The sequence below is a fragment of the Perognathus longimembris genome, chromosome 28 (assembly GCF_023159225.1).
Source record: "Perognathus longimembris pacificus isolate PPM17 chromosome 28, ASM2315922v1, whole genome shotgun sequence".
NCBI lineage: Eukaryota > Metazoa > Chordata > Mammalia > Rodentia > Heteromyidae > Perognathus > Perognathus longimembris.
In genome coordinates, this window is record NC_063188.1 from 52,326,368 (window position 1) to 52,341,927 (window position 15,560).

At 35.0% G+C, this 15,560-nt stretch overlaps 1 protein-coding gene across 1 annotated transcript in view; it reads left to right on the forward strand.

Moving 5' to 3' along the window:
- Hdx (highly divergent homeobox) overlaps window positions 1–15,560 on the forward strand; it is a 114,352-nt gene that overhangs the window by 79,307 nt on the left and 19,485 nt on the right. The window contains exon 6 of the mRNA XM_048336245.1: window positions 12,309–12,516. Within this exon, the coding sequence (XP_048192202.1) occupies window positions 12,309–12,516 (208 nt within the window). The remainder of the gene's footprint in view (window positions 1–12,308; window positions 12,517–15,560) is intronic.

The window sequence follows — 15,560 nt, forward strand, 5'->3', positions numbered from 1 at the left end:
AGTACAAATGAGAGGACAGAAGGATCAAAGAGTACATACCTGCTGTCTTTTCAAGGAATTTCATAGAAACTGTAGAAACTGCTGTAATATTCTTTCACTTCTATATCATTGGTTAAATGTTAGTTACATGGTCATAATAAACTTCAAAGAAAGCTTCAAATATAGTTTTACTGTGGGCAATCATGCTGCCAATTAAATGTGCTATAACTCAGAAAGAAGGTGAGAACCAATATGAGGAGTAACTAGCTGTCTTCCTCATATCTGTTCATATTCTTGCTTCTTGATTTTTTTCCGTTAGTCATTTGTTGTTGAAATTTCACTTTGAAATTGAAAGCTTCAAAAATATCTTTTAAAATTGCCTCCTTGATCCTTTCACTTGCAGGCATACTTTCTCTTTATCCTACCTTAGTTTTAGTTACTGTGACATTCTGTATTAACATTATTATGACTATGTAAGTGCTTTCCATCTTTGAATTATGCAGCCTGTCATTTTTTTCCCTCTTCTGCATAACATTATTTTGTTCCCCTAGAGTTTATAATTTAATCAGTTTTGTTTGCTTGCTTAATTTTCTATGCACTTACCACTAATTTATCCTTAGACCCTTTCCCAGCATATAGGCACATCTCCTAATACATTCAGACATATTTGGAAGAGGCACAGTTTCATAATCTTAAAGATAAATTTCCTGAAGTTTTCAAAACTTGCTGTAATCTGCACTGGTTACTGTCTGCACCTGAAGTCCAACTGCTACTGTGAGATTCTCACTTTAATTTGTTTATATTTCTGCTCTTTGAAAATATCTATGAGATCCTCAAGATTATCTTCTAATCTCTCTACTGACTTTTTCATTTTTTAAGATTGTGTATTTAATCTGGCACTGATAATAATAAGCATCTTGTGCAAGGGTAGCTGCTTTCTGCAGTAGGGCTTCCTTGACTGACACCCTTGTATTTTGAAAGAAAAGAGATAATGGCAGACTGTTTTAGTGTGTGTGTGTGTGTGTGTGTGTGTGTGTGTGTGTGTGTGTGTGTGTGTGCGTGTGTGTGTGCTTATACTCCCAAATGAATGATAACATATCCACAGGATTTCTACTATGATTATATCAATCTATTTTAGGCATACTATTTAAAAGAAGCAGAAAGACCAAAGCCACTGATATAGAGGTCCTTGCTCAGACATTACTATGACCTATAACCCTGCACAATGTCCTAATATGCAGAAAAATGAGGAAGAAATGGTATCATTTTCTGCTTAGGATAAGTTAAAACACTTACTGATTAAAGAACAGGGAAGTACTCGCTATATTTTTATTTGTAGTTAGTGTTCAATTTGCCAACCACCTCAAAAAAGAGGGGAGAGTACTTCTGTAATATTTGGTAAATTACTCTAATGAAGAATATATTTGCTATATAAATATGTTCTCGAGAATTCAGGAGAAACCACTTAGATGTTTTTGAGTATACTAGACCTTTGTGTTACTTATTACCAAAATGAACTTTGCCTCTAGATGTCTAGTTAAATATTACTTGTAATATAATTTGGAAATTTTATGTTTCTTTTTCTTTGTCAAGTCACATCAAGTTTATCCCCTTATCCATGCGAGATACGTTCTAAGATGTACAATGGATAACTAAAGTTGTACATAGTACCAACTCCTTTATAAAGCAAATTTTTCCTATGCACATGTACCCAGGATAAAATTTAATTTCTACGTTAAATACAGTAAGAGAGTAACCATAGCCAATCATAAAATAAAACAAAAGAATATACTATAATAAAATTTACATGACTCTGGTCTCTGTTTTGAAAAAGTCAGAAAAATACTATTTTTTCAGACTACAGTTGGAACTGGAACTTCAGAAAACAAACACAAGGATATGGGAAGAGTTTGTACTTCCTAAGAAGTTTAAAAAGAAACCATAATATGTTTCCTTTGACTTTATTGAATGGTGTTAGCAATGTGCATATTTCTTTAACTTGAAATGTATGTTAGAGATTAGAGCCCATTCACTTGCTGATTTATTCATTTATAGATGCTGGGCATCTATTATGTGTCAAAACTCTTTTAAAGTGCCATAAGAAATCTGCACCTTTTACAAGGAACTTCGAATTTACTATGGTTAATTTTGTTGTTGTTTAGGTACTGGGGCTTGCACGCTGGATGCAGTAGCTGTACCTGACCTATTTTACTCTAACACTTGAGCCACAGCTCCACGTCTGGCTTTTTGCTGGTTAACAAGAAATAAGAGTTTCATGAACTTTCCTGCCCTGGCTGGCTTCACACCATGATACTCAGATCTCAGCCATCTGAGTTGCTAGAATTATAAGCATGAGCCACTGGCTCCAGGGTCATAGTCAAAAATTTTAATGTGTAGTGTGCACAGTTCTTCACACTTATAATCTCAGCTATTCATGAGGCAGAAATTGAAGGAACTTTTGAATTGAAAGGATTGGTTTGGCTAAAGCAAGCCAAACAAAGTTAGCAATCAATAAAATGGGGGGGGGGTGGCTTGCTCCTGTCATCCCAGTTATGTGAGAAGCATAAGTAGAAGTGCAGTTTTCTTTTGTTTTGTCCAGAAAAAATCACCAGACCTTATCAGAAATCTTACTAAAATAACAAGGCCTGGAGGGCATGGCTCAAGCTTTGGAGTGCCTGCCTGGCCAGTGCAAGGCTCTGTGTTCATTAAAATAGTAATGTTGTTAAGCTTCAGTTATTAGTAAATATGAATGATACAAAGGGGTTTATTTTGAGATATTATATGTAGATAATAGCTGAAACCCCATATGTCCTCACGAAAGGTTAGTTCCCCCTCCTCTCTTGCTGTAATTCTATTTAGTGACTGCCCTTCCTGTCTGTGATTGGATTATAGTGGGTGTTCAAATGTGCTCTTGTGTGTCTAGATTTTGTATAAATGTGTATTCAAATGTGTGAGATATAGTTTTCAAACAAATTTTGGAATAATGTATGCTTTTACATTTCAGAATGTACTCATTTTCAAAGGAATATGCCTAGATTTGGAATGTTTTTAAGTAGAAGAGTGTTTTTCAATTATAGGATAAACGATTATCTATTGCAGACATCGATTCAAAGTTGGTGGGTGTCCTGAGATTGAGTCCAATAAGAGAAAGAGAAAGAGAAAAGGAAAAAGATAGAGAGACAGAGAGACAGAGAGAGATAGAGAGAGAATAAGAAAGGACAGCTTGTTCAAGACCTAATAACCACAGTAGTCCTGGTTTCTTTATTCCCAGAGTGACATTATTTCCACTTCTATCTTATCTGAGTATGCTTTGTCATAAGAATTTCCTTGAATACTTCTTTAAAAATTGAGACTATGCTGGGAATCAATGGCTCACACCTGTAATCCTAACTCAGGAGGCTGAGTCTGAGGATTATGGTTCAAAACCAGCTTGGGCAGGAAGCTTCATGAAACTCTTATCTCCAAAAACTACCCCCAAAAGCCAGAAGTGGCTCTGTAGCTCACGTAATAGTGAGCTCTCGTTGAGCAAAAGAAGCTCACGGACAGTGCTCAGGCCCAGAGTTTAAGTCCCAGGTCCAAAAAAAAAAAAAAATTGAGATTACTCTGACCTAGGCCTACTGAATCTGAATCTGCAAGGAAGAATTCAGAAATATTTATTATGTATATTACCTTTTCCCAAGTAAGATTATAGGATTCAAATAAATTTGAAAAACAAAGAGTTCACTGTATAACGTCATTGTGCTTAAATATTTAAAATGGTTATTTCTCTTTGTAACTTGGTCCATTTTAAATTTACATTTGATTATCTATTTTATTATTTATACTACCACTGCATTATAATTTCATGTTTTATCAGGCTATAGACTATTCCTACTATTTATATCACTATACCCCCAGCACCATAAAAGTGCTTGGTCCATAATAGATATTCTGCAATATTTTCAAGATTGAATGATGAGTGTCTAACAATATAACATATACAGATTGCTAAGTATATAAAAACAAACATCAGACTAAGAGTTTGGTATAACATTTCATATTGTCTAATAGGAATGTACCTAGAAAATTATAGGGCCTGAGATTCCTCGTTTTTAATGGTGATTATATTTGTGCCTTTCTACATATAAATTCTTATTGAAAACATACTATATTATTCTATGAGTGGATGATCATCCTGGAGAGAAATAAATTATCTTGGTAAGTATAGGGTTTAGAAACTAGCTCCCTAATTTTATATGTAAAACATCTGAGGCCCATCCATGCACTAATGCTTCGTGCCTTTCATGTTAGTTATTCAAAAGGCAAAGATGAGAGTATTGTTTGAGTTCATTTTAGGCAAAAAGTTCACAAGATCCAATCTCAACAAAATAAGTAAATAAATAAAAACTTGACATACTGACACATGCCTGTCATCCCAACTACAGTAGGAAGGTGATTATTATCCAGGTTATCCCAAGAAAAAAGATTGACCTTGTCTCAAAAGTAATGAGAACAAAAAGGTCTGAATGTATAGCTCAAGTGGTACAGTGGTACAGCAAGCATGAAGCTTCAAGTACAAACTCCAGTACTGCAAAAAAAAAAAAAAAACATTGACATCTAGAGTGATAAAAATAACTTTCCATGGCTCATAAAAAATGTTTGAAAATGGGGCTGGGAATATGGCTTCATGGTACAGTGCTTGCCTTGAATACATGAAGCCCTGTATTCCTCAGCACCACATATATAGAAAATGCCAGAAGTGATGCTGTGGCTCAAGTGGTAGAGTGCTAGCCTTGAGCAAAAAGAAGCCAGTGACAATGGTCAGGCCCTGAGTTCAAGCCCCAGGACTGGCCAAAGAAATGTTGGCAAAACTGAATTTTTCAAATAGAGAGAAATACCCTTTACATATTTAATAGAGTGCAGAAGGAGTTTGATATAAAGTAGATGTGGAACAAAAAAAATTGCCAACAATATGTACAAAAATAGAAAATAGATGTTTTAATTCAAGGAAAAGCATTTTGGTGAAAAAATCCATCCAAAACCTATAGCAGAGAATTTTACAGAGTTATATGTTCAATATTTTTTTGAAGATTTCAGGCAGAGACTATGTGGAAACTTAAGGCCCTCAAATGAATTGATTGATACCCACCCACATTGGTAAGTATCTACTTAGTCAGTCTTCCTATTCAAATTCTAATCTCTTCCAGAAATACACTCAAGAACACACATGAAATAGTATTTTTTGAGCCAGATGGACATTCCTTTACTCAGTCAAATTAACAAATAAATTTCACAATCACAGACTGATACAGCAAAATACCATAGCCTGAATCGTTTTAAATGACAGACAAGCTTTCTCATAGTTGTGGGAGCTTGGAAGTCCAAGATCAAGGTGCTAGCAGACGAGACATTTGATGAGGGCTCTTTTACCAAACAGTTGTCTTTTTGTAGTGGAAGTGATGAGGGGTCTCTCTGGAGTTTTATTTAAAAATGTGTTGAGTATTCATGAGCAAGTCGCTTTTGTAACCAGATCATTTCTCAAATAGTATTTGAAAGTTAGGACATATTAATGATGGTAATGGGCAGCACTAATATTTAGACTATAGCAGCCTCTGAGATTAATTTCATCATCTCTAATTCTCTCAAACAATGTAATAAATCCATTAACATTCTAATTATTGACTCATTTCCCATACCTTTTACATTTTGAAACTCCTTATATAACCTCCCTCTCCCAAGTTCTGGGCCAGGCTTGCTACCACAATTCCAAAGGAGAAATATTAGCCTCAGTATGCAATAAAATCTCACATAGTTCAAATATTCACATCACATATTTTACATTTCATTATTATATGTACGTTCCACAATTACTCACTTCTCCTAAGAAGGGTGCCAAAGAAGTTGAAGATAAACAAAAATTGGTTTGTGCATTGCATTTTGATAAGCATCAGTATTAACAGATTGGGCCAAAAGAGACTACATGACAAATTGAAGTCACTTTAGTAAGAAGTTACAGTTCTTTTCTTTCCTGGGGTCTACTAGTCAGTTTTCAATGAGATAGTATAAGGAGAAATTGAGAAATGTAAGTCTATTTTTTAAGCTAGTATATGTCTCCTATGGAGGATGGTAGTAAAAGCAATGAAAATTATTGCCTATAAATATTATGTTTTCTGTTTGGTAACTTCTTCTTGGGTGTGTACAAAACAATCCATGTATTTCAGATTCACATTTAGTATTTAATATTAAATATTTCCTAGGTACTATATTTCTTGAATTTGGAGATACAAATCCCATGAACAAAAATAAGCAGCAATTGATCTTCTTGGACTCACTGAATAGCTCTTCTCTTTTGCCCTGCATTTATTCTTTTATTTTAGAAGTGATATTCAGCAGAAATAACACTTACACACATCAGGTAATAAGTACATTTCCTTTTGTTCAGTGTCATCTTTTCCCTCATTCTCTCCCACTCCATCCCTCCTGTCTCCACCCAGGTGTTGTATAGGTCACTTTCATCAATATTCCGGGAACTCCACTGCTGTACTCTTTCATCCTTTTCCTTGGATACTGTACCTTCCTCTCCCCCACCCTCTCACAGATGTGCATGTGAATGCACAGTATAAAAGGTAAAGAATACAGAGTCATCATAAAAAGAAGAAAAACTAATTTAGAGAAAAATCCTTTGTTTTTATATCTTTGGATTTCATTTCAGTATGTATATTGTTTTATCTTCTTTTGGTCTCACTGTGTGTGTCTAGAATCCTGTGTAATTTATCATATCCCAATGAGTTTTAGATCTAACTTCTGCATACCAGGGAGAACATGCTGTTTGTCTCTCTGATCTTGGCTTACCTAACAACATAATTTGTTCTACTTTCATCCATTTCCCTGTAAATGATGTCATTTTATTCTTTCCTACAGCAGTGTAAAATTCCATTGTATATAGATACTACATTTTTTTGATCCACTCATCTATTGTGGGGCATATGGGTTGTTTCCATGTCTTGGCTTTTGTGAATAATGTAGCAATGAACATTGATGTGCAGGTGTCCTTATCATATCTTGGCTCATGATTCTCAGGTAGACTGCATTTATTTTTTCAAAATTTGCCAAGTCTAATGTTAACTTAATTCATGCTCTTTTATTTATATTAGAAATTATCTAAGAAAGTTTTGTATTTCTATAGAAATTCTAGATAATATACAGAGATTAAGTATCATATACAAACTTAGAGTTCAAATTTAAATCTATCATCTATTTTGAATTCATCTCTTTTTATTCCTTTCATGCATTTTGTTGTTATTATAAAAGCAATGTACAGAGGGTTTATAGTTACATAAGTCTAATAAAGAGTACATTTTTTTTAACAATGTCACCCTTTCTTTCACTTTCTCCCAATTTTTCCCACCTGTCCCCACCCACAAATTTTATTCTTCATTTTATTTTTGAAGATTTTTAAATTTTTATTGTGAAGGTGATGTAAAAAGGGGTTACAGTTACATAAGTCAGGTAATGAGTACATTTCCTTTTTGAAGAGTGTCTCCTTCCCCTTCATTCTCTCCCAGTTTTACCCCACCTGACTTCCTTTCTCCCCAAAGTTGTGTAGTTCATTTCCAGCATAGTGTCTAGTGGGTTTCTCTGCTGGATTGGTTCACCCTTTCTCCATTTCTGTGCTTCCTCTTGAATTCATCTCTTAATAAGACATGTTAAAATGAAATGTAATTTTATTTTACTATGTGTAACCAATTATTTCAGCATTATTTCTTGTAAAAATACCTATAACTCTGTTGAATAGATTTTTTTTTTTTTTTTTTTGGCCAGTCCTGGGCCTTGGACTCAGGGCCTGAGCACTGTCCCTGGCTTCTTCCCGCTCAAGGCTAGCACTCTGCCACTTGAGCCACAGCGCCGCTTCTGGCCGTTTTCTGCATATGTGGTGCTGGGGAATCGAACCTAGGGCCTCGTGTATCCGAGGCAGGCACTCTTGCCACTAGTCTATATCCCCAGCCCATCTGTTGAATAGATTTTGAAACTGTCAAAATTCAGCTAAACTGGTCATACTTATGAGGGATCGCTTCTGTTCCATTCTCTTCCATGCCATTGATCAAGTAAGTCTTTTTGTTTGCTTTTGGTTTGGTGCCATTCCTGGGATTAAACTCAGGCCTGGATGCTTCACTTTGGGGGTTTTGGTGGTTAATTGATGATAGGAGTCTCACAGACTTTACTGTTTGGCTGGCTTCAAACCATGTTCATAAGATTTCAGATTCTTGAGTAGCTAGGGTTACAGGCAAGAGCCCAGATCTAATAAGTCTTGAAATTGAATATGTAGGTTCTTTCTACTTTATTTTCTTCCGTATATTTTTAGAAATACCAGTTTACTACCTTTCCATACAAATTTTATAATTAGCACATATATACTATAAATCATATACAAATATATAAATTATAATATATAATTCTAGAAATGCACAAAAATCTTGCTTCGTTTTTGCACATCAGTTTGGGAAGAAGGTATCTTTAGGAGACTGAGTCTTTTCATTGATCAATATAGACTGTCTCATTATTATTTTACAACTATTTTCATTTGTTTCACAATAGAGATAGTTTTGGCTGTGTGTGTGTGTGTGTTTGTGTGTGTGTGTGTTCATGTTACACATGTTTTGCTACATTGACATCTAAGTGTTTTCTTTGTGAGTGATTGAAAATAGTGTTACCCTTTCAGTTTGGTCACTTTTGCCATATAGAAACACAAGTGATTTTTAAACGTTGATGCTGTCTTCAAAGATTTTGTTGAATTCACTTATTGGGTATTGGAGAGTTACTTGGAATTTTCTGTGTAGACTATAATATAATCTACAAAAAGGAGAGCTTTATTATTCTAGTTCTTTTCATTCTTTTTTAAAAATTTTAATTATTGTCTTTAAGTAGGTATACAAAGAAGTTACCCTTTAACAAAGAAATTTATGAACACAATATATCTTGATCAATGTCACCACTTTCAACATTCTCACCCACCCCTTCCCTATTCACTTCTTCCCTCACTCTTAATTTTTTAAAATTCACAGTGAATTCTTATCTGCATTTCCCCCTCTTCTCTTCATTTCTGGGCCACTTTCCCCTTTATCCCACCTTGCCCCATGTAAGTACTTGCTTCCTGGCTTTTTATTTTGCTGATCTTTGATTTTCTTTTCTTAAATTTAATTTTATTGTCAAGGTGATGCACAGAGGGGTACAGTTACATATATGAAGAAGTGAATGCATTACTTACTTTACCTGCTACTCACTCCATCATTTTTCTCCCACTTTCCCTCCTCCTAGGCTCCTCCCAGTAGTAAGGAATTAGACTATTTGAGATCTCCCTTGATTCTAGCATATTTCACTTAACACATTTGTATTAACTTGTTTTACTTATTTATTTATTTTGCCTTTCTGATCTGTATATATCATCTTTCCTTTTCTTTCTTTCTCTTCTTTTTTTTTTTTGCCAGTCCTGGGGTTTGGACTCAGGGCTTAAGCACTGTCACTGGTTTCTTTTTGCTCAAGGCTGGCATTCTACCTCTTGAGCCACAGCGCCACTTCCAGCTTTTTCTGTTTATATGGTGCTGAGGAATCAAACCCAGGGCTTTGTGAACGCTAGGCAAGAACTCTACTGATAAGCCGCATTCCCAGACCTCATCTTTCTTTTTCTTAAATACGGGTTAATATCTTTACTACTACATTTGGTATGGTTAGCCAGAGCAGATATCTTGTTTCACTGCTGTTCTTAGAGGGGAAAAATTATATTTTTATTTTTTTTACCATTAAGTATGGTATTAATTGCAAGCTTTGGGGGCTTGGATATTTCTTAGAGGATGATCTTTATGATGACTTAATTATTCTTCATATTATAAGTTTAATAAAATATTTTATTTTATATTACGATAATTTTTGCGTTTCAAACAATTGGTCCATTTCACATAAATCATCAAGTTTGTTTGGGGTGGGTTTTTTTTTGCCTCTTTTATATCACTACAATGTCTGTAATGATATCATTGAATTTATTATTGTGATAGCTAATCTGTACCTTTTCTCTTTTTATATTTTTTCAGTCTTGCTAGATACTTGTTGATTTTGCTGATTATTTCAATGAATTTAGTCCACACCCTGGCACTAAATAGTTTCTAACTACGAATGAGACAAAGAATCCATATATAAGATATATAAAGGGCTCCCAAAGCAGCCAGTTTTTTGTGTTCAATTAAACATTTCATCAGAAAATAAGGAGACATTTCATTGAAGAGGATATATAAATGGCAAATAAGGACATGGAAAGAGATTCAACATCACTAGTCACTAGAAAAAATATATTAAGAACTTCATGATTCTTGCTGGTAGAGTGTCTGCCTAGGAAAAGTCCTGGGTTCAATACTCAGCACAGAAAATAAAATTACTGGGCACACTAAATACTACCAAACATGCTGAGAATCCTGATCTCTCATACATTTCTTATAGGAAAGTAAAATAGCACAATTCCAATGGAAACAACTTGACAGTTTTTGTAAAATAGCACAATTCCAATGGAAACAACTTGACAGTTTCTCATAAAACTGTAATCAAATGACTGAGAAATTGCATTATTGAACATTTATCCTAAAGAACTTAAAACTTATATCTGCAGGGAAGCCTATGTATGACTGGTGATAACAGCTTCAGATGTAAAGGCCAAAAGCTTAGAATAACATATTGTGATCATTTTTTAAGGCATATGTTAGAGGGAACAGTGAAAAAGAATGAAAGAATTATCTTTGAGATTTTCCGTGACTCCAAAAATTATTTCAATATGAAATGTTTTAGAGCAGAAATGTCGCTCAGTAGTAGACAGCATGCTTGTTATGCATGAGACCCTGGTCTCCATCCCCAGCACCTGTGGGGGAAGCCATTGTAAAACTTGGTCTTAAGGTGAGGCACAGTGACCCAATCCCCTGTAATCCTCATTACGTGGAAGGAAGGATGCTGGTTCCAGGCCTTCTTGGGAAAAGTTAACAATGGATTCTATCTGAAAAATAAAAGCAAAAGTGTCACTGGATGGAGGTAAAGTTTAGTGAAGTGTGTCTTTGAATGTAGGAATTCTTCACTAGAGTCCTTGACTTCCATAGCAGAATAAGAATTTCTGGACAAGTCACAATGGTAAGAAAACTTGCCAGAGCTTTTTTGAGCAAGCAAACAAGCAAGCAAACAGACAAATAGACAAAAAGTAGACAAACACACAAAGGGGCAGAGACACAGTCTAGCAGAGTGTAGGTGCTTTCATGGGAAGAAGCAGAGACAAAGAGAGACGCGCACACATGAGGAGATACCCAAAGAGACACCGAGAGAGAAACATGTAGAGACACACAAGGAGACCCAGAGAGAGACACACACACACACAAGGAGATACCCAGAGAGACAGAGACACACTGCTGCTTGGGCTGTTAGAGTAAAGGCAGGGGGTCTGGCTTCAATGTTATGCTATAATCACACCTGGTGTTATTTTCAGAGTTTCAAGGTAAGAATGCATCCTACCATAAAACAGATCCTTATCATTGCCTTTTGGGGCAAGAGGTGGCTTAAGTTTGAGGAAGCAGTTTTTCTCAGGAAGGCATACATCCTGACAGACAAATGTTAGTTCTTGGGGTGACGAATGCATCTATCAGGAATGCATACATCTTGTTGGCTCTCTTTGAAGCAAAGATAGCATTTCTAAGTTTCTAAATACCGTATTTCTGAGTTGCCTTCACCAGGCCTCAGTTTCCTTAAGTTATCCTGCTTCATTTCTCCTAAAATGGCTTTTGTTCCCTTAATCTTAAGGGAAGTACCTAAAGAAATATCTCCTATATTTGCTGTAAGCTGACCATTCCTCATCTTCCCTTCATCTATCCTGCTTCAAAAGGACTAAGAACATGACTCCAGTTTAATCGCCAGTACCACAAAAAATTTAGATACTCCAATAAGGTAAATTATGGAGTATGAACCATAGTTATAGCTATATGCTTGGCTTCTTTGGGGGAAAAATACTAATTCTTTTAAAAAAAACAGTTGGTGAATTTTGTTTCTCAGGAACAAAAGAAAAATGGAAACAAAAGTAACCTGTAATAAACTACATGTTGTTTGAATTAATATTTAGATAAGTAACCTCTTTCTACTAGTAAACTATTTTAAAATAAAATTATAATTGTTTTTATTTCAGCTTATTGCCATGAAAATTTCATTATTTTGCATACTTATTATTTCTTCTTTTTAATCACATTTTATGCTGCATCCATTTATTATTGTAATGGCCAGAACTTCTAGGTTTTCTATGTTTACAAAACTTCCCCTTCTTTTCTCTTACAAAGACTTGGATTGGGAATCGAAGAAGGAAATATCGTTTAATGGGGATTGAAGTTCCACCTCCAAGAGGAGGCCCTGCTGATTTCTCTGAGCAGCCTGAGTCTGGCTCATTGTCTGCTTTCACACCTGGAGATGAAGCTGGGCCTGACATAGGAGATGATAATGACAGAAATGATGAAATATCCATCTGTTTGTCTGAAGGAAGCTCTCAAGGTATTTTGTTTACTACAACCCTTAATAACAGGCTTTGTAACTTGATGCATTCTCCCTTGCTTTTCAGCTCTCTGCATTTCAAATCTAGTTTTCAAAACGTTTGAGCAAGCATTTTAAACGATAGTTATTTTTTAATGTTTGTACCTAAACAGTTTCCCACATCAAGTCATCACAAGGAACATCTATCTACCACAGTAATGCTCTCCCACACTGAAAACTATCAGCTATTATAAATATTCAATCATGATTTCAGAAAGGACTGCAGTTTGAAATCCTAGTTCATTTGGGTGAAGACACTGTCATGAAAGAGAGTAGAATATAATGCAATGAACACTAAGCTTGTGGCTCAGCAAACTGTGTGCAAGTCATAGCTTTTCCATTATCTGATTATATGACTTCAGACAAAGCATTTAATTTAACTCATTGGGCTTCGGTTTCCTCAGTGGTAAGGCAAATTAGGCTGGATCATCATTGTAATACTTCTCAATGTTTTCCTAAATAAGGCTGAAAATAATGGAATAGAATTATACCACTTGTACATGAGAAATATATTTCATCTGGCACCAAGCATTGAAAAAATTTCCCATGCCATTATATTAACATTTATATTAATATCTGCTTTACATGTCATAAAACTCATCTATTATTAATGTAGAATTCAGTTATTTTTAGTAAGTTTTATAAAATTGTGCACCCTTCGTCTTCACTCAAATCTCATTTAGATCGTTCACATCAGTAAAAAACCTTTTTTGGGCCCATTTATAGTGTTGTTCCTCCCACAGTCAGTTCCAGCAATCACAAATCTACTTTCTGATTTCTAAGTGTGTCATTTCTGCATATTTTATAAGAATAGAATCATACAATATATAAACATTATTTATAATTGAGAAGCAGGGAAACAATCATAAATTTTCACATTTTGTTTGTTTTTGTTTCATTTAGCTTTATTCAGGATATTGACACATTGATTTCACTTATTATTTGTCTTTCAATTTTGTTTGTAATATTTTCTGATGCTACAACTGTGTATATAATTTCTTGTTAATCAGATTTTCCCACACTTTCCTCTATATTTTGAGACTCTGATGTCATTACAAAGTCTTCCTTTGTACTACAGTTATGAAAATATGTGCCTGTATTTGTTTCTGGCATGTTGTGACTTATCTTAGAACCATGGAAATTCCCAAGACAGGAGAATAGGAGAGGCAAAGTTTATTAAGATACATGGGAGGGTCGAGAATAATAGAAGGAATGATAGAAGGAATGACTCTGCTCAAGATGCATTGCATATATACATGGACATGTTCAGTTGAAACCTCCTTACACAACTATTTGAAAATATTTTTTTTAAACAGAAAGAAAGGAAAACTGGTGGGCACCTAAGCAAAGGAGCATAGTGCTGCTATTGCTGCTCCTGCACAAACATGGGGTTAAGGATGAGCTTCAATCAACTTAGTGGGTACTTGGCTGATTGGCTATCTCTGCTTTAAGGGACCTTATTGACTGCCAGTCTTCTTTGTGTAGCTTGGTTTCTATTTTGCACTTGCAGCAACCTCTTGAGGTCTCGGGTTTATGTAGGCATTCCATCTGGCCCATTTTGTGGTCTTGACTCTTCTCCACATTCTATCTGTCTCATGGTATTTGTTTATACACCACATCTCCTTAAATTGAGCCATCTCCACCTAGTGTCCTTAGGTATTAGATTTACAATCTAATCTATATTTTACCTAGCATGTATTTTACCATGGATATGTGATAAAATATCTACTTTTACCTTACCAAATAGTTAACCAGTTGTCTCTGTGCTATATATTGACTAATCTATTTTTTCCAGTGATTTTCAGAACAGTTTTTAAAACTCAAGTATACATGTATATATAGACATATACACATACATTTACATATGCATATGAAGATAAACACACATGGCTGAAATTCTAGACTTCCTTTACATTTCATGGATTTGACTGCCTAAAATTCTTCAATGAAATGTCTTAATAGCTGGATGAGCATTTGTTAGCCTTTGCTCTTGAAGTACATTGATTCTTCTATATGAATTTTAGAATTATTTAGCTATGTATTTTCACAATTTCTTCCCCAATATCCATTCAAGATTATTACTATTACTGTATTAAATGAATAGGCTAATTTAGAAAGATCAACTCAGTTTTGAACATATTGAATTATAGATGCGACAAGACATCCATAGAGAATGCTGGGTCTTATGGCTCTGGCACTCAGGAAAACGGTAAATACAAGAATAGAAGTATGGTATTCATCTAGGGCAAAGCCAATAATAGCCATAGAAATAGAAGATTCAATAAAATAAGATAAGAACAAAATAATGTGCAAATACTATTTGTTGAGCAATATCTTGATTTGAGGGGCAAGGACTGAAAGCAACAAGAAGCTATTGAAAGTACGTTCAGAATAAAAGAGAACCAAGATAGTAAGCCACTGTTAAAACCAAGGGAAGATGAAGATTTTAGAAGAAACACAAGTTGTCATGTCAGTGATCCCATAGAGAGTGAGTAGAAAGAGAAGCCATTGAATTGAGTGTTTCAGACAGTCTTAGAAACAGCAATTAATTGCATACCCAGTGGGGGAGGCAAGCAGATTGTAGTAGGCTGAGCAATGAAAAGGATAGAAAAGCTGTCACTACTGAGAAGTCAATATTCAAATCTTTCTGCAGTCTGTCTGACATACTCCCTGCTTTCCCTCCTCCTTTGCTTTATTTGCTATTGATATTGATGCAGATGATAACAGAACTGAGGGTACAAGAAAATTGTGGAGCAGATCTAAAAATCATCAAGGAAAAGTGACATTTCATAATTTCCAATCTGGTTACTTCTAATACAGTTGGTCTGTTAAATAATCTTTTTTTAAAAAACTTGTGTTAATCTTACTACATCGTCTGTGCCTGGAGGTGCTTGGAAATTCCCAGTAACTCACAACAAGGTCTTTACAGCACGATGCCTGGCAGTTATTTGTGTGGGGGTGGGTAGAGACTTATGTGCTTTTGTGAGTGCATGAGAGAGCTGTGA